This window comes from Prunus dulcis, chromosome 6 (assembly GCF_902201215.1).
Source record: "Prunus dulcis chromosome 6, ALMONDv2, whole genome shotgun sequence".
NCBI lineage: Eukaryota > Viridiplantae > Streptophyta > Magnoliopsida > Rosales > Rosaceae > Prunus > Prunus dulcis.
In genome coordinates, this window is record NC_047655.1 from 28,441,208 (window position 1) to 28,459,994 (window position 18,787).

The 18,787-nt window shown below is 35.8% G+C and overlaps 3 protein-coding genes across 5 annotated transcripts; 2 read left to right on the forward strand and 1 right to left on the reverse strand.

The window, feature by feature from the left end:
• Positions 1-43: 43 nt before the first annotated feature.
• On the reverse strand, positions 44-3,912 carry LOC117632301 (protein WVD2-like 1). Of its 3 annotated transcripts, none has more exons than XM_034365741.1 (7): positions 3,768-3,912; positions 1,742-2,276; positions 1,401-1,492; positions 1,196-1,289; positions 1,015-1,086; positions 751-861; positions 44-559 (listed from the first exon to the last, which is right to left on the reverse strand). In XM_034365741.1, the coding sequence occupies exons 2-7, from the start codon at positions 2,270-2,272 to the stop codon at positions 263-265; spliced, it is 1,197 nt and encodes a 398-aa protein (XP_034221632.1). In that variant the 5' UTR covers positions 2,273-2,276; positions 3,768-3,912; the 3' UTR covers positions 44-262. The 3 variants fall into 3 exon arrangements, with proteins under 3 accessions (XP_034221632.1, XP_034221630.1, XP_034221631.1); XM_034365739.1 differs by having other exon boundaries at positions 1,401-1,537; XM_034365740.1 differs by lacking the exon at positions 3,768-3,912 and having other exon boundaries at positions 1,401-1,537; positions 1,742-2,294.
• Positions 3,913-8,989: 5,077 nt separating this feature from the next.
• On the forward strand, positions 8,990-10,795 carry LOC117631966 (uncharacterized protein At2g34160-like). The gene is made up of 5 exons (XM_034365320.1): positions 8,990-9,225; positions 9,529-9,577; positions 10,095-10,157; positions 10,248-10,312; positions 10,422-10,795. The coding sequence occupies exons 1-5, from the start codon at positions 9,094-9,096 to the stop codon at positions 10,518-10,520; spliced, it is 408 nt and encodes a 135-aa protein (XP_034221211.1). The 5' UTR covers positions 8,990-9,093; the 3' UTR covers positions 10,521-10,795.
• A 2,612-nt stretch (positions 10,796-13,407) lies between these two features.
• On the forward strand, positions 13,408-18,535 carry LOC117631780 (flowering locus K homology domain). The gene is made up of 7 exons (XM_034365081.1): positions 13,408-13,636; positions 14,038-14,707; positions 16,255-16,507; positions 16,991-17,139; positions 17,234-17,515; positions 17,622-17,816; positions 18,078-18,535. The coding sequence occupies exons 2-7, from the start codon at positions 14,048-14,050 to the stop codon at positions 18,252-18,254; spliced, it is 1,716 nt and encodes a 571-aa protein (XP_034220972.1). The 5' UTR covers positions 13,408-13,636; positions 14,038-14,047; the 3' UTR covers positions 18,255-18,535.
• The last annotated feature ends 252 nt before the right edge of the window (positions 18,536-18,787 follow it).

Sequence of the window (18,787 nt, forward strand, 5' to 3'; positions counted from 1 at the left end):
GGGGGACAAACAAAATAAATAATTAAAAACTCTTCAAGGAGAGTAAAACAACAAATTTTATCCATACTAGAATGGATAAACTCTTTTTTATATAAACATGATATGTACCAGTACCGGTTTTAACTTACAAAACATATACAATTCACCATAACACAAACCACGTAAACAAGTCAATTTGTGGAGGAAAGAAAAACAAGCTATTTCTCTTGAGTACATCCAAATGTTAAACACCAAATTCAAAGATCCTTTTTCCCACTTTTAGTTAGAAAAAGCTCTCAAGTCCATCAATGATCTTAGGAGATGTTTCCGTTGGTTCCTTTTCCTGTTTCAATTGGTCTTTGGCCTTGGAACTGCCCATGCTGTTTCGTCTACCGGACTGAGCCTTATTGTTCAGAGTAGTGGATGCAGTGCTTTCTTCTTTCTGACTACCGAGGCTGTGACGTTGTTCCCGAGAACAAACTCTTCTTTTTTCCTCCACAGACGAGCTGAGTGCATCACCACAGCTCTTTCTCCGGCTTAGACTGTTTAGTTTTGGTGATTTGGGCCGAGTAAGTGGAAGCTGGATCATATACAAGAACAAAAAATACAGATTAATTGCATTAAATCAAGTTCCAAGTCTCTGTTCTTTACTTTTATTTTGAGTCAACCTGTGCATCATGAGTTTTTTTTCTTCTTCTCTTTTTGGCCAATTTAAAAACATTTAGAGCTTAAAAGGAGTCAAGCACAACTAAGAATACTTAAATTAGCTACCTTCTTGGGTTCAGTCTTAGGAGGAGGCGCCTGATAATAGAAATTAGGTACTGGATTTGCTTTGAACACCATGCTCTTCCTCAGCGCCTTGATGGCTGCTTCTTGCTCTTCCTGAAAGTGTCATGGGAAGAAAATGCAAAATATGACTTTTCAAACAGATCTCATCATATGCGGAACAATTAACACCCAAAAGAAAACAGAGATCCATATGACACCAGTGCACATTGCACAAGAAAATGATAGATACTACAGGAAGTGATGTACCTTGGCCCTGGCTTCCCACTGGCTTCTCTCTGACTCCAGAGCTTGGTGCTTTTCCTCTAACTTCGAGTAGAACTAGATGAAGAGAATCATGTAAATCACAAGTTAAATGCAATACGATTGTGTTGATTAAAAGTATTCTTCAGGATACACATCACAGTCACTTATTTTATTATGACAGTACCTCCTTCCTTTTCTCTGCACGTTCATAGCATCTAAACGAGGGAGCTTGTCCAACCGTAACCTTGAATTTAGGTGTTCTCACAGATGCAGCAGTTCTATTCTTGGCTAAGGATAACCCAAGCGGGATAAACAATTTCTAATATATGCATAAACAAAACAACAAAACAACAAAAAAAACCCAAATTTCAAACGTCAACCAAGGATACGAGGAAGTAACAGACAAATTATCTTCTTCATCAGCATGCTTCTTATTATCAGGTTGCAAGCCCTTTCGTGATGATGACTGAGGTGAAGTTGGCTGAAACGAAATGGACAATTTTTGGAAATCAGAGCCATCCCACATCTACAATAACATTGCAATAGTCTTTACAAGCAAAAGTCCATGATTCTTCTCAGTTTCATTCACTTCATCCCAACCAAATAGCAATGGGTTCGAATTGAGGGCAAATCATTAGATTTGCGTCTCATCCATAGAGATTGAGTTGGAAACTACCAGAGAAAGCCAAACAAAACAGAGAACCAAAAAACATCTGCCTATAAATTTTACCTGTGAACTCTTAGGAGACTCTGCATTAGGAGACTGTGGACTCTTAGTAGCTGTAGGAGACTGAGAACTCTTAGTAGCTGTAGGAGACTCTGAACTCTTAGTAGCATCAGCAGACTCTGTATTGCTGGAATTTTCAGAAGTGGCAGTTTCAGCCCCAACAGCCTTATTTGAATGCCCATTTCCCAAAGTGACGGATTTTAAAGCAGGTGAGCCTGAATTTTTATTGTCACTCGACTTCTGAGTTCCGAGCTTCTCATTTTTGCCTTCAGTCAAGTCATCATCAAGATTTGTGCTCTTAACAGCCAGCACATCTTGATTCTCAACAGATTCCCCAACAACTTTGTTTTCTTTGATACGGTCCTTCACCTTGTAGTCCTTTGATTCAATGCTTTCCTCTGAAATTTTGGGAGCAACATGAACTTTACCATGAGAAAAACCATTTGCAGACACTACAACACCGTTAATCTTCTTCTCCACCTTCTCCACCTTCTCCACCTTTTCCACCTTTACACCAGTAACTTCCCTCCCCATGACGCTGCATGAGAAAACTACAGGCTGAGCATCACGAGACTAGAGGAAAATTACATTATCACTGACAAAAACCAAATAGGCTCTTTTGATAAGCTAAGATAAAATGACAAAGCATTACTTATGTACAAGTAAATTATTTTATCTGCAACGTGTTCTTCACATTGACTGAAAAACATATGGAGCTTTATCTCTGGAAAAAAAATGTCAAATTAAACTAAGACTTCTTAGAGACATCTTGCTATCCATGTCACGATGACAATTACATCCGATGACAGAGTTTTTAAAAATAAAAAATAAAAACAAAAAGCATTGAAACTTTTCCGTGTTCAGCACACTGCATCAAACATAAAATTGCAAATCTGTAACTCTAAAAGTTTATAAAGAAACACATGAACCAAAAAAAGAAGAAAGAGTAAAAGAGGTTTTAAACAAAATAAAAATAGATCCACAAATATAATCCTCTGATGGACCTGAAAAAGACTAGCCACCACAAATATAAAGTAAATGGAGGATAGCCTAAATGGAAAATATGTACTCGAGAAGAAGTTAAGCAAACGACATAAATCTGGAGAGAGAGAGAGAGAGAGAGAGAGAGAGAGAGAGAGAACTCCAAGTTTTCCCTCTTTAAATTAGGATTTTCCATTCTAGCAGGGTGGACTGATAATCTAAAATATTCAAGCATTTATGTTTTACATAAAATTATGTGATTTTCAAAGTATAACACAGACGACGAGTTACATAATCATCCAGAAGCTCCCAAGGAAATTCCATAGAGAAGGTAAAAATGGTTCAGAAAAGGGAAAATTCATCCATCTACAAGAATAATCACGTTGATTAAGACATAAAAGTTAAGAAATTAGGAAAGCAAATGAACAAGATATCTAAAATGAATTAAGCCCAACACAACGAGAAGCACAAAAAACCATTAATAAGGTTAAAGTAACAATTATAAAAGCTAAACTAACAGAAGGCCTTCCCAACTCATGGACATATGATAAGAGCTCTTGTTAATATGCTTCAATGAATCTTGAGGGAAGGAGGGCAATTATAAACTTGATTGACTAAACAAATACGAGCAAACCCCATAAACTACAAGCACAAAAGCATTGACAAAAAGAAAAGGCTCTTTTTTTTTTTTCCATTTCTAAGCTAATATTCACCTTCACATCACCAGAACAAATACGAAAAAACAAGTCAGCAGTTTGAGCCCCCAGAAAAAGAAGAGCCAAAATAAAAACAAATTCCTCATTTAAGAAAAATACTCCAAAAATTAAAAACTCCGTTTTGCAGCCAACAATGACAAAACAGAGAAATACCCATTAAAGGAAAACAGAGAAATAAGAAGTAAAAGAGAAAGAGAGAGCCTGAAGCTCAAAGCTTTGCAGCAAAAAGCTCAAATTGAAAGCCAAAACAATAGATATCAAGACACATTGCAGAAACCCCCTTAAACAAACACATCAATGGCAAAACTAAGAATGTGAGAGATTTCTCTTACAGTTTCTGGTCCCGATCTGACAAGATCTCCAACCCCTCTCTCTGTTTCTAAAAAATGTATATTTTCTTCTGTGTTCTTCTCTTTTTCTCTCAAGCTGCTGAGAGAAGGGTCTCCTCAATTCTCATACTATTATTGTTTTGTTTTTGGTTTTATGTGCTGCGCTGTTTGGCTATATATAGACCGGTCTTTTTCCTTCCTAGTTCCAATTTCCAAACGCCGTTAAAGCGTTTTAACGGGAATGTGCTTTCGGTCTCGGTTTTTCTTTTAACGGGGTTTGAAAAATCTGTAGGAAAAAATATGAGCGCTTCACCACCCTACGTGGTGTTGGGCAGGTGTGACGTGTAAATTAATGGGATGCTCTATTTTTAGTGTTGGAAAAAACAGAAACTTCTGTTGGGTATTCAAAGTCATCTATCCCCAATTTGCTTTGGTGTTGGAGAATCAAAATAACAAATGCTCAAAGAGGAAATTCCCCAAATTGTATGAAAATACTTTCATATTGAAAATAAATTATACAATAAACTAAATTATTATTCGGATAAATTATTTATAGAAGAAATTAAATAATTATAATATGTTTATTTATGGTAAATTGGTAATAAGAAAGAAATCTATAATGCGCGTTGTGGGGCACAAATAAGAATGGAGGGGAACGTGGAGGCCGTAATGTCTGCGGCAGAGGAACCCAAACGTTGAAAATTCAACGTTATATACGGTGCAACGTGGAATCTTTGTTGAAACAATTTTCTAGTCATTTTAGTTTGTATTTTTGTAATTGTTGTTTACTAAATTTTGTAAGGTTCTTGCTTGTTTGCTGAGAGCGGCCACATCTTGTTTTTCATGAGCCAATTTGCGGAGATTCTTCGAAAGATAAAAAGAAAGTATTTCTCTATCTCGATGTCACCAACTCTTTTTTTCTATTTCTCTCATCAAGTGATTGGTGACATAAAAGGAGAAATAACATGAAAGAACAATGACATTTAATGACGTGATGAGAAATAGAAAAAGAAGATAGTGACACCAAACTTGTTAAAACTCAAAGTATTTGCCCTCAACATTAGCCTTTCATACATACATTACATATGTTTCTCTCTAATGGTAATACTTGAGTTAATATTTCACCTATAAAGTTTTATGGAGTTTAATATTTTGGACCTACCCCCTCTCTCCCCTGGCCTCTGCCAATAAATCTTGGCTGGGTGGTCTGTCACTTAAATGAGTTGAATGTACGTACACAAAGTTGAACTCCTCAGTACTGCATGATTCTTTATTTGCAGCAAGAGTAAATATAGAAAACAGAAGCTACGTACAAAAACCCCGTGAAATATTAACTGCAACCGTTATGTATTTCACATGAATTTTCTGAAAACTGGGAGGTGTTTGATGGCCTTCTGTACTATCTGATCATGTGTACTAAAATTACATACATTATTATTATTTTTATTATTACTGACTCTTTCTCTCTCTCTCTCTCTCTCTCATTGTTTTCAAAATTTGTGAAAATTATTATATGAAAAAGTTGTGAACTTCAGTTTCATCTAGCAACTGGTTTGTTGGTACCGTCATGCAGAAGCCTTGTGCTAGCATTTCACTTTAAGCAAAGAAAGATGGAGTTGCTTTTTGTATATATGTTTAAATTCAATTTGTGCTCTCTCTCTCTCTCTCTCTCTCTCTCTCTCTGAGACTCTGAGTATGTTTCTTTCTCTCTCCATTGTCATCATATTTCCCCACACTAATAATGAGTTGTTGCATTGCCAGTTATCAACATATTTTTCCTTTAATTTTTGGGTCCTCAACCGCCCTTTCCATTTGAATTTGAAGTACTAGTAGTAGGGTATGTTTAGTCAAGGTGGTCCGAGGATTCTGAGGTCATAGTCAGCCTACATATAGATTAGGTGTTACGGATTTACAGTTAAGAATTTGATTTAAGGTTAGTAAAAATTATCTATGGTCAAACCTATTATTCTTATCTTACCCCTTGGAATTGGAAGGCTTTCTAATCTGTTTGCTTTGGGCTGCCGTGGGAAACACAATCAAATTACATATATAACCCTAGCTTAGCCTGGGGAATAATTTGAAATGAAAGTGTGAATAGCAAGGCAAGGTATGGTTATGGTAGGATGAAAGGGGCATTTTGTGCATGCTTCACAGGTACAAGATTGACAGGAACAACTTACCTCTTTTTTCCTAGTTAGCTGCTTGGTGCCGTTTATTTATATATATTTAAATATGAAGTTGATGTACTGTTGAGCTCTACTTTCATGACGTTCAATCTTTTGAATATTCAAAAGCTCGGCTCGATAAAGTCAAAAAAGCTCAATTGCTTGTCTGTTTCCTTTGAAATTTTTCTGCAGCGATCTACTTTCTTTCCACAAACACAACCAAAAGTGGATAATAAATTAATTACTGATTATTAGTTAAGCTGTTTTTACTTTCTCACACCAGAAGATAATATATAGTCTTTATTATTTCATATATAGACGGGGGGTGGGAAAGTGGGGGACCTCTGGGTCTATGTATATTAATTAGCTAGTCTCCTTCGTACCAACAATAGTTCATGGATTGGAATATTGATACAGATGATGGATGCATTTGTGTGCTTATTTTGCTGTTGATTCGCTCTATATACCGGACAGAATCAGAAATTAAAGTGGGTCTCATTCTCAATACTTACTTATTTTGCTGTTGATTAAACTCAGATGCATGTATGAATAGAATTTCAACCGACATCTTTAATTAGTTGGTCAGATTAAGACAACAACTGATAAATTATATTATAATATTGCTAATTAAACTAGTATATTTAAGAACGAATGAAAGAATACGTACGCAGCTGATTTCATCTGCTTTTCTGGGTAGGGTAGCTCCAGTAGCTCGATTACCTCGAAGCTTTTTAATTCAGTGGGAACCAGCTGCTGATTCATGTCAACTTCCTTGGATCACTTTAGTGTAAACTTCATTTCACTGGGTTTAGGCCATAATTACTTTGACTTTCCTGCTTCAAATTAATTCACTTTCTTTGGTTGATCCTGGAAACTGGAAAGAAAACAAGTAATGTGATGGGAGGGAAGAGATTAAAAAAAGAAGATTGACTTTCACCAGAAATGGGTTGATGGATATTCTAATTTGTCAAAACACCATTGCCTATAATTATGGAGCCTTCATTAGCTACCAATAAGTTCACTAGGCATTCTAATTTAAACTTAGAAACCAAACGCATTGACGTTTTCATTGTTGGGTTGGGTCGGGTCAGATTGAAGAAAGACTCACTCCAAGTAGATGGGAACACAATCATGGCACTAAGGACATATGCAAATGATGAACAAACATATGAAAAAAGATTAACATTCCTATTGTCGGTGCATTCATAACCTCCAAATTACAGAAATTAATCAAATGAAATCCAACATCTTGCACATGCCCCATGCTGCTTTGTCAATCTTAATCCCCAAATCAATGGGACAATCATAATTAATTAAGTCTTCTTCTTCTTTAAATCTTTTATTTTTAAAAGATTGCAGTAATTTAAATTAAATGAAGCAAGGATTTGTCAACATTGTCGGCCTCTTGACAAATCTGTGTACGAAGCAGAGACTATTCTGGATAGGATTTGTGCTGTTTTTTACTTGGCCAACTTTCACATTCACTTTCACATTCACTTTCACATAGGTACGTAGGGTAGGGGATTATAAGGGACCATATATAATTGCACTCCCTAAGTAAGTACCCTTCTTCATGCACGTAAGAAGGGCATGTTTACAGTTTACTTACTTCAAAATAAAAAGTTATGAATCAAGATCAAGGAGTTTATGAATCTTTGACCCAAAAAAAAAAGGTATCCATGATATTTCATGTATTAGATTACGAATTCGACAAGTGCAACTCATATTTCTGGAAAATTAAAAATAAAAATAATTTCAATAAATTTCTCAAATAAATAAAGACAAAATTGAAAAAACGTTAAACAAATTTGAATATATATATATACACATAGAGTCAATGAAAATAGTCATCTCCCTTGGCATTATTATTGTGTTCAATTGTTATCAAAAAAAGATTGTGTACAATTGGTGGCAGCCCCACTTCTCCATGAAATTTGCATCGAAAATGACTATTCACTAGAAATTGTTGTCACAATTTTTTGTTTGGTTTCATTTTATGTATTAATTATTTAACCAACCTTTCCTTGTGACAGGAATATTTACCAACCTTAATTAAATCATTTTCTTGAGCTATGTAGCAACGCCAGCATCCCACCCAACTATTTGTGCACGTGTAAGTAATTCTGAAAATAAAAAGAATATTAAATATGTCCTACGTAAACGAAGCAAAATTTGGAACAACTTCTCTTTGTTGGATCATACAAGAGATTGTGTCCTGGACCACAGCATTCCATCGATGGACACTCTCCAACACTGTCGGTTATATTTTTTTTGGGTTAATCGTTTTATTAGTTTCTGAATTTAGACTCGATTTGTATTTGAGTACCTCAATTTTTAAAATTGTTCATGCAGTCCTTTAACTTCACTTTCGTTATGACAAATGGTCATACCGTCAATTTTGTTAACTTTTTCTGTTAAATGCAGGGACAAAATGGTATTTTTATGTTAAAACTAAAAAAATGAATAAAATATTATATCTTTAAAATAACAACAAAATCAAATCAAAAAAAAAAACCAAAAAAAAAGATAAATCAAGTTTTGGGGAGTAGAAATTGGGATAGAAGGGGAGACTGAGAGTTTAATTTTAATTTTATAGTTTTTTAATTTTTTATTCATATTTTAATAAATTTTGATACAAAAATACCATTTTGCCCCTGCATTGAACAGAAAAGTTAACAAAATTGACGGCAGGACTATTTGTCCTAACGAAACTGAAGTTGACGGACCTCGGGAACTATTTTGAAAATTGAGGTACTCAAATGCAAATCAGGTCTAAGTTCAGGGACTAATAAAACGATTAACCCTAAATTTAAAAAAAATTGTAAATCTTTGTTTTTAGGCCAAGCATGATCAGCTTGTAGATCACAGGCCCACATTCAAAAAGCCCATTGGACTAAACTCAGGCCCACCACATACTACAAGAAAAAGGGCCTCCATTCATGGGATCCTAACTGCCAAAGAGACTGACTCCGTCCGCTCACCAATTGGGGACCACCACGCGTTCTCTCCCGATTGGGTCCTCCACCAATACTCCCGCGCCATTATAAACCTCCACCCGTAACGGAACACCGCTAACCTTGCCGATCAAATTCATGAATTTTCCCCTTCTCGAGAGCAAGAGAAAGAAAGAAAGAGAGAGAGAGAGAAGAGATTGAGCAACGCAAATGGCGACAGTTCAAATGCAGAGAGTTGCAGTATCGCCAGAGGAACAAGCCAATATTGACGCAGCGAAGAAGAACAGAATTCAGGTTTCCAATACCAAGAAACCACTCTTCTTTTACGTCAATCTTGCAAAGGTATGTTTCTATAGTAAAATAATTTATTTATTTATTTATTTGACAAATGAAGGAAAGAAAAGGAAAAGGAAAAGGAAAAGGAAATTTAGTAAAATAATTAATTAATTTATTAAGCTAATTCTATGGATATACGAAACTGAAATACTTAAGAATCAAAATCAAAATCAGAATCATGAAACCACGGAATTCATCGGTTCTTTGAAAGGAAAGTAAGGAAGATGAAAAGAATATGCATGTGGTCTTTCTTAAATCATTCTGGTAACATGTATATTTCGGGTTTACATTGTTTTTTCTTTGATGCAGAGGTATATAGAGCAGCACAATGAGGTTGAGCTCTCTGCCTTGGGAATGGGTAAATCTTTTCGGAGTAGTTTCTCAGTATAACTTTTTTAACATGTTTTTATAACTCAGCATGCTATAAATTCAACATATTTGATAACTAAACAGAAATGAGTATAATAGAAATTTTGTGATTTCATGATTCCGTAGCAACTGCAATATCAGTTTGTATGTGGCCTTATGGTAATGCAGTCATGCACTTCTGGTTTCACATGGTCGCATAATTTCTCAATCAATAGAAACTAGTCTTTCACATGTTGCGATTTGATGAACAACTCCCTACTTGCTTTCAATTGAAAAACTAACAGTGTTCGGAAGCTCTAAATATTTTCTAAATGACTATGCTTCAATTTTTCAACTGTCCACTGAAGTACTGGAAAATGGTATCACAATGTTGGAGAAGATTAAGAGTTTTTTCAGTTACTGTAGATTTCCACTGTTATCTTTTTATGATGAACATTGAATGCCTGCATTTTCCTTCTTTGTTGTTCCTACATACCTGCTAATTTCCTGCACTTTTGTTATTACAGCAATCACTACAGTTGTCACTATTGCCGAGATTCTGAAGAACAATGGACTGGCTATTGAGAAGAGTAAGAAATTTGTCCTCTTAATGCCAAAAAGCATGCAAAAAAATTATGGAGGTAGCTGATTTGGTTATCTTTGTTTGTGGGATTGAACAGAGGTGTCCACATCTACTGTTGGAATGAAAGACGAGAACAAGGGTCGTCTCGTGCAGAAGGCTAAGGTGGGTTTCTTTAGTTGAGGGCTTTTAAGTTGGTTTAATCATATCTTATGACCTTTCCATTTGGCTCTGATATCTTTCTTTTTCTTTTTTTCTTTTTTTAAACTTCTAGATTGAGATTGTGCTGGGGAAGTCTGAAAAATTTGACGCTATAATGAAAATGAATGCTGCTATACTTGCTCCAGAGGCAGTTGCTGAGGCAAAGAAATGACAACAAACGTAGAGCCCTTCCAACAGTTCATTGTTGTAGTTTAACATTCACATTGTTTTTTACGCTCTGCCTCAATAGAGATAAGTAGGATAATAGGTAGATAAATTTTTTTGTGAAGTTGCTAGTATGAAATATTAAAGAGAGTAGAGAAAACAATTATCATAAATGAGATGGCAGTGCAGAAAGAGAGGCTGCAGTGGTATGCTACTCTCTAGTTTCATCCTTTCACGGAGAATTGTAAAGATCTTCTCTTTTATCATATGTTTCCTTCTAGATTTGTAATGTTTTCTTCTTTCTGCACGTAATTTTGATGACTGAATGTCAAAGTGGGAAGAAATTTTACTGACCCTACTTCTCAGATCTGCCTGCTTGATTTGTGATGGATTTTTTAATTTATATTTTTATAATTAAAAACATATTAAATTTGGGTTATAGCGTCTATGTGAATTATGAACAGTAGGTTATTGCTTATGAGATTCATGCTCTTATGATCCGATCGTTCTAACTTTTCTCAGTCTGAGTTTTCACAGAATTACAAAGCATTTGATGATGGCTTTGACAGTTACTATTGCTTTCAGTAAATGCCAAAGCAGTTTTTCCCTCTACTTAAGTTTCAAAGATGTAGAAAGATCTCATCATAGATTGTAGTTTACTGTCACTATGATATGATGGATGAGTAAGGTACTCAGGCAAGGTCTAAGAAGATTTCTTGAATTGCAGACTAATAAGTATCAGACCTTTTATGATATCCTGCATTCTGATATTTGCATAAATAGGCTATAAATTCATTTTGATCTTCATATTCTATATCGTTTATTTCTTTTTATAGTTTGTGTCGAGCATATCGGTTATTACTTTGAATTTTTGTACTGATTTCATTTATGTTGATGACGCAAAACTGCAGAACACACATGAACATTACATGTGTGCTGAGTTTAGACAAAACTCAGCATTGTACTTATTTGCTGGAGGGCTTGTACCTATTTGGTTCAGCCTTAAAACCGGGTGCTGCCTGCTCCCAGAACTCTCTTGATTGTAGTGTAAACAAACGTTTTGGTACGTTATTTACTCGGATAAGGCACAGCGAGTCTTCCAGAAACGCACTCATAAATTTCGTATGTCGTTTTCTATGGTCAAATATGTAAAAACATCTAAAATGGGCAAATTCTAGATAATTTAGCATTTTAGCCCCTTCCATCTTTTTATATCATGGATTCTTTCATATGAAGAATTCAGAGGCAATTTGCATTTTGAGGTTCTGAGTAGTAATTGACTAGATTTTCTCTTTGGAAACTGCTTTGGCCACCATTGACGGTTCCCAAGGGTGTATCAACACCTTCTCCTTGTATCGCTATTATATATCGTCTGTTCCACAATGACTTCGGATGATCGCCTTAGGTATGGTTAAATCTTGATCTTTGGTGGCCTTTCCATGTTTTTTTTCTTCTTGATCTAATTTGATCTTGTTTTCTGTTTTGTCTTGTCCAAAAGGATAGTAGATCTGGTTAGAGAACAAAATAATAGCTCTCTTTGTATTATATTGTCTGAGTCTTGGGTGGATAATTTTGTTTGAATGTTGTGATTGCATGTCATCTATGGAAAATTTCACTGTGTTCTTTAGTGATTGCAGTGGATGACATTTCAGATGCATTACTTTTAATGTGTTGCTTCTTTATTGAGATTGAGAACAAGCAGATCTGCAGTTGCCACTAGATCTGCAGTATCCATTTTATATGCAGTTGCCATTAGCTCTGCATTTGCCATTATATCTAATGAGTTTTATGATGGAAGCTGCGTTTGCCATGATATAGATTTCGATATATCCATGTGATGTTAATCATGTGGTTTACTTTCTTGTTTTCATGTAATTTCTTCTTTTATGTGGTGAGCATATCATTTGATTTGTTGCATGCCGGATTCTGCAAGAACAAGTCGGTGCTTGCGTTTGCTTGCTTCTTGTAACTTTGACTTGTTTTGCGTTTCATCACTCTCTCCAGATTTTGCATATTTTAGCATTTCAGTTTCGATTATGTTTCAAACACTCAGATTAGGGTGGTGCAAGAACACTCAGATACTATTACTAGTACTCCTTTCCTTGTGTTTGCTGATAATTGGAAGCATCTGAAAAGTCACCATAGAAAGCTTCCAAAGGTTACAAACAGAAAATCAAACTGGTTTTTATTCCTCAAGAGAAAATATCAACAACCTGACTAATATACATGAAGCTCGATTTCAAATCAAATCCATATCCAATGTTCTATTTGTTGATGGGGGCTAATAGTGGCCATTATAAAAATTAAAAACCATTCATAACGGTAGAGTTATGATTAAATGTGTAATTTTAGTTAACAATATATCTTTTGCTTATAATATGAACTAAATTCTTTCAACAACAAAAAATATACTAAGAAGGAAAAAGAGATGAGTATGGTATTGAGTAATGATATATCCTCTCTTTTTTGTGGGTAAAAAATATATCCTTTTTTTTTTTTTTTTGGTACTGAATGAAAAGATTGAGTATATACTAATCTATATATATAAAGCAAAAGATAGAGAATGGTAAAACATTCAAAATACCAGAAAATGTCATTGGTTAATGCAAACATTAAGACTTGAAATTATTAATTAAATAAGGATACTATGATAAATTCACACGTTTTCATATTTAAAAAATTAAAAATAAAAGAAAAATCAGATAATGGATCCTATTTTTATGAAACACAACTACCCATTATTTTTTTAAAAAAAATTGTAATAAAATTGTAATTTTTTTTTATATTATTTATAAAAGCCTTTCGTGCGGGGAGGCTAGCGATAAAGAAAGGAAAAATAAGAAGAAGAGATGGGTATACTTAGCAAATTCGTGGGGTATACAAAAGAACTACAGACAAGGACCCTTAGGCTTTTACTTACCTTCCCCCAACGTTCTCTCACAATTTCTCAAATCAAGATAATTCACTCTCCCTCTCTTTCTTTTTATCGTCTGAATCATTCTCTCCCTGTAAACCCCTTCGAAACCCTAATCCTGCTCTTCTCTTCCCCCTTCGACAATTCGACCCTTCAGTTCCGGATTATTTGGTTTCGTGCTGCTACTATCATTTCTCCTCGTTACCCATGTAAATATGCTTATACTTTTGTGTGTATTTATTTATTTTTGTTTTTTTGCAATTTTCTACGGTTTTAGTGTCGTATTTTCTTCATTTGTTTCTGTATATCAATCGTTCACGTTGGTCCGTTATTGGGGTTTTTATTATTATTTTGTTTTGGGATTCTAGGGCTGTTATTTTTATTGGAAGAATGTTCTTGTTCTTCGTATTTTTATTAATCATGACGTGCTGGCTATTATATTGTGAGATATACTTTCACTAATCTATGGTTCTGTGACGAGTTTTTCGATTTTAGTGTTTTTCTCCATTCTCTTTTTGCTGTCAGCTCCTTTTTTATTTAGGTTGTTTCATATTTTTTTCTTGAAGATTCTTTCTCTCTTTTAAATCTTGATTTATGTCTAATAATGCAGAAAACTATTTATGGCTGAAGTTGATAAACTCTTTGGTGAACATGATGGAGAGGAAGTACCTGAGAATGTGACTGAAATTGAGGCTGAGACTGAGGACGCACAGCCACAGGAACAAGACCAGGCACTGGCACTGGCAGAGGAGGAGGCAGACGCAGAAGCATTGGCTCAGGAACAAGAACGTGCTGTTTCACTAGCACAGGAACAAGAACATGCACTGGCACAGTTACAGGCGCACGAACAAGAACATGTACTAGCCCAGTTACAGGCGCAGGAACAAGAGCAGGCACTGGCCCAGTTACAGGCGCAGGAACAAGAGCAGGCACTGGCCCAGTTACAGGCGCATGAACAAGAGCAGGCACTGGCCCAGTTACAGGCGCATGAACAGGAACAGGCACTGGCGCAGTTTCAAGCACAGGAAGAAGTAGAAGTGCAAGAGGAGGAGTTGCATGTGCGTGAACACAACCAAGAGCAACATGAGGATGCTGTGGTTGGTGGAGGCGAGAAAAAGTGGCCTGGATGGCCTGGTGAGAGCGTGTTTCGGATGCTGGTTCCTGCCCAGAAGGTTGGCAGTATAATTGGACGCAAAGGAGAGTTCATTAAGAAAATAGTTGAGGAGACAAGAGCACGCATCAAAATTCTAGACGGTCCTCCAGGAACAACTGAAAGAGCTGTAAGTTTCTAGTGAACAGGTTCAAATGGGATTTAGTAGTGCATATCTTGTTACTTCTTGTCTCCACCTTGAATGAATTATAATATGTATCTGCTTTTGGTCACTTGGTATATTATGCTTTTACATTGGAATATATCTAGGCATTTATAGTTCCTATGGTTTAATTACCGTGCTAAGTTTCCTGTGAAGGAAGCTTCCTTTAGGGAAATAAATGTTTGATTGTTGTTGAGATTTCTTATTGCTTATCATACTATGATTGACTTCTAAGTGACTATTACAGAGCTACTTGTGCAGAGTCTTATGGTGAATAAGTAAAATAAGGTGTATAAACAGATGTACCATTGTTCAAACGACCTGGGGAAAGAAAAAGATGAAGTTTTTGGATTTTGACTCTCATTTCTTTAGAAAAGTTACAGGTTAAAAATGTTAGACTAATGCTATTGGTTGATAAAAAAAATATACAATAACTGTCTTAGAAAATGTGCAACAAAGGTATGAGGCATAACACATATGTTATGTAACACATTTAAAGAATTTTCCATGTGATGTTGGAGATTCTTGATTGGTGTGAGTAGAAATATAATATCTGTTTCTCTAAAAGTTCTAGTGCATTTGTTCATATCCCTCAGTTGTGATATTTTTATAGTTAAATGTGTACTAAGTGTAGATCTTTTAGGCAAGAAACTTTCACCCAAATGAAAACAATTCACTTTATAAGCTTTCATTAATAACTAGCACTACTATTTTGAAGAGTCTGAAAATCCATGAGAACTATGAAAACAGTGAAGGCAATTAATAACAAATGTGAGTCGCCACTCCTAAATATTGAACTCTAGAATTCTTTTTCTACAAATGTTTAACCAAAAGAAGAGATAAAAGAATCAACATCAAAAGAATCCCCAAAATATGAATGCAGTTCCATTTATTGTAATAACAACAATGAATGTGTGCAGGTTTTTTCGTGCCAATTTTAAGGCAACGACTCAATCATCAATAAGATCCCAAACTTGAAGAACCAAAGGTCCAGATTGCAGGGATCAGCATTGAGCATTACAATGTGCTGAAAAGTTTATCTGAATAAACACATACACTATTCGAACAATTGTACCATGAAGCTCTGCATTATCTCTGGTAACTTCAGAACCTGGATGATTGATGTCTTGCCGCAGATGGTTTACACCATAAAAGAAACCAATAATCCTCAATAACGTGATACTGAAGAATAATGTTAAATCTGAAGTGGCTTATAAACTGTCCTACATATGTTGAAACTAGATAAGCAATGTAACTAACCACGATCGATTGTCAATATCGGTGAATAAGTAACACGTAAAAACTTATCTCTTGTAGGCCATGATACTGTGGTCTATTAAGATTATGAAACAGATATGTTCAATTTATATTTGGTTGTAAGATGCTTAATAGATATGTTTGCGGTGTACCCTTATGATGTGGCTGAATGCTGTGTGGTCCTTGTTTTGCCAAGTTCAGTTTTCAAAGGCCAGTGTTTATTCTATGCTGATGGTTCTTTTTATTGCTTTGATTAGGTAATGGTTTCTGCTAAGGAGGAGCCTGATTCTTCTTTTCCTCCTGCGATGGATGGCCTTTTGAGGGTTCACAAGCGGATTATTGATGGTTTGGATGGTGATTCTTCTCATGCTCCACCGGGCATGGGTGGCAAAGTCTCCACAAGGCTGCTGGTGGCAGCTTCACAGGCAGGAAGCTTGATTGGAAAACAGGGAGGAACTGTTAAATCTATTCAAGAATCATCTAACTGCATAGTTAGAGTTCTTGGAGCAGGTCATCTTCCTTGTATTTTGAATCTCTTATATTTTCCAGTTTTCCAAAATGCTTGTAGACATACAGATAAAAGAGCATCTTATTGTGAGTTCTGCAGAAGTCATCATTAGAGTACATAATTGTGTGTCTTGTTAGATATGGTTTCCAATGTTATAACATGCAAGGTTTTGTGTCTCTTCAGTATAATCAAATAAACGAGGTTATGGATATGAGATTAGATATTTAGTAGCTGTATTTAAGTCTTGGAGCACCAATATTAGCTATTGAGCATTTGCGTGGCAGCATTCATTGTTGTATTTATGGGATACTACCTATTGTATGATACGTAGTTTACATACACTGAAAGTTGAAGTGTTTTCTTTTTGGTAAAATGTTTACCTTCTTTTAGTCTTGCATTCCTATCTTTGGCTGGACATATTGTTTTGTGCATGTTTAGTTACCTCGGTTTGATTGCCTGACCGTTTGATGAATGATTTACTGCAGAAGACCTGCCGATTTTTGCTCTTCAAGATGACAGAGTTGTTGAAGTAGTGGGTGACGCAGTTGGTGTGCACAAAGCAATTGAACTGATTGCATCTCATCTTAGGAAGTTTCTAGTTGACCGCAGTATAATTCCAATATTCGAAATGCATGTAAGTCTGCCTTTTTCTCTCAATTGCAATAATTCAAACCAACTCTCAATATTCGTCTTGAATGAAACATGTGATGATCAATATTTTGTGTCAGATGCAAATGGCAAATCCTCAGATGGAACATGCGCCCCCTCATCAACAATGGGGTCCACCCCAAGGTCTTCCCCACAATGCTGGTGGGGGTCCTGGATTTGGGCCTCCTAATCCCCAGTACATGCCACCTCCTCGGCAGCATGACAATTACTATCCATCAGCTGACATGCCCCCCCCTATTGAGAAACAGCCTCATCATGGTATATCAGCTTATGGAAGAGAAGCTCCAATGGGTGTCCACCAGTCATCAAATGCTCAATCAGCACCATCAATGGTCACACAGGTTATACTTGTGTTTCTTTTAATTTATTAAACATGAAACTGATGATTACTAGTTCTTTCTAGTAGTCCAAATATGCGAATGATGACGAGTTTTCTTGTTTTTGCAGATCACACAGCAAATGCAAATTCCGCTGTCATATGCTGATGCTGTTATTGGCACAGCTGGTGCAAGTATAAGCTATATTCGACGAGCTAGTGGGGCAACTGTTACAATTCAAGAAACTAGGGGTGTTCCTGGAGAGATGACTGTTGAAATAAGTGGAAGTGCTTCCCAAGTCCAAGCAGCTCAACAACTGATACAGGCAATGCACACTCCTGGCATTTTATTCCTTTATCTTAATATGCTTTCTAGATTATTAGATTTTTGTGAGTTAATAATAGGATTATGGGCAAACAAACTCAAGGTGGTTTGTTGGGTATTCTGTTGTATTATCATTTAGTGCATTAGCTCTGTTGGAAAGCTTCTGCTATTGTTAGTGTTGATATAATATATACTAGCGTAAAAATTTTTGTTCAGTTTGATAGTGCAGAGACTTGACAGTGCTTTGTGTTTTTGTTTGTAGAATTTCATGGCAGATGCTGGAGCACCGCAGCCGACACAAACTGCTGGCTCTGTGGATCAGGGTTATAATTCCTATGCAGCTCATGGTTCAGTATATTCATCTCCCCCATCCAATCAAGGACATGCAGGACATACTGGTGGCTATGGCTCAGTCTATGGCTCACATTATGGGTACTAGATAGGAACCTCAATTTGGTTTTGTCAAAGAGAGACTAAAATCGTTTATTGTTGTGACTCGGTCAATCAGAGAGTTGTTTCTTTAGGGCAGTTGTATCGATACTGTGCTTTCACTTTTCAAACTTCGTTTTTGAACTAGTTAAATGTCAGATTTATCGTGTTCGTTAGGCTAATCTTGTTCTTAATAATTTCCCTTTTCCTGCTGATGCATACCGCAACTGGATAAATGTTTTCAGAGTTGTGATGTGACATTAAAAAAATATTTTTTACATGGGTCCTTTGGAAGTTTTATTGTTAATCCACTTTTAGGCTTCGCTGATTAGTTTCTGAGTTTGTTTCCTGTCTTTCCAGTTGGGAAGTTCGAAAAAAAGAGGAATCGGCTACTTTATGGACAACAGTAAGTAGGTTGACAAAAATAATGGAAATAATGATGAGAATATTTAGTGATTGGAAATTATGACAAACTTTAGTCTTATGTTATTTCTCATTTCAATGTTGAAAGATGTCATAAGTTCGAATCCTCTCTCCCTGGTC

Excerpts from the sequence above, each read along its gene's own strand:
- LOC117631966 (XM_034365320.1), top strand. The coding sequence starts at position 9,094 with ATGGCGACAGTTCAAATGCAGAGAGTTGCAGTATCGCCAGAGGAACAA. Across the intron at positions 9,226-9,528 it reads TTTACGTCAATCTTGCAAAG|AGGTATATAGAGCAGCACAA; the intron begins GTATGTTTCTAT and ends TCTTTGATGCAG. Across the intron at positions 9,578-10,094 it reads GCTCTCTGCCTTGGGAATGG|CAATCACTACAGTTGTCACT; the intron begins GTAAATCTTTTC and ends TTGTTATTACAG.
- LOC117632301 (XM_034365739.1), bottom strand. The coding sequence starts at position 2,272 with ATGGGGAGGGAAGTTACTGGTGTAAAGGTGGAAAAGGTGGAGAAGGTG. Across the intron at positions 1,538-1,741 it reads AGTCTCCTAAGAGTTCACAG|ATGTGGGATGGCTCTGATTT; the intron begins GTAAAATTTATA and ends ATGTTATTGTAG. Across the intron at positions 1,290-1,400 it reads AATTTGTCTGTTACTTCCTC|AACTGCTGCATCTGTGAGAA; the intron begins GTATCCTTGGTT and ends AGCCAAGAATAG.
- LOC117631780 (XM_034365081.1), top strand. The coding sequence starts at position 14,048 with ATGGCTGAAGTTGATAAACTCTTTGGTGAACATGATGGAGAGGAAGTA. Across the intron at positions 16,508-16,990 it reads AGTTAGAGTTCTTGGAGCAG|AAGACCTGCCGATTTTTGCT; the intron begins GTCATCTTCCTT and ends GATTTACTGCAG. Across the intron at positions 17,140-17,233 it reads TTCCAATATTCGAAATGCAT|ATGCAAATGGCAAATCCTCA; the intron begins GTAAGTCTGCCT and ends ATTTTGTGTCAG.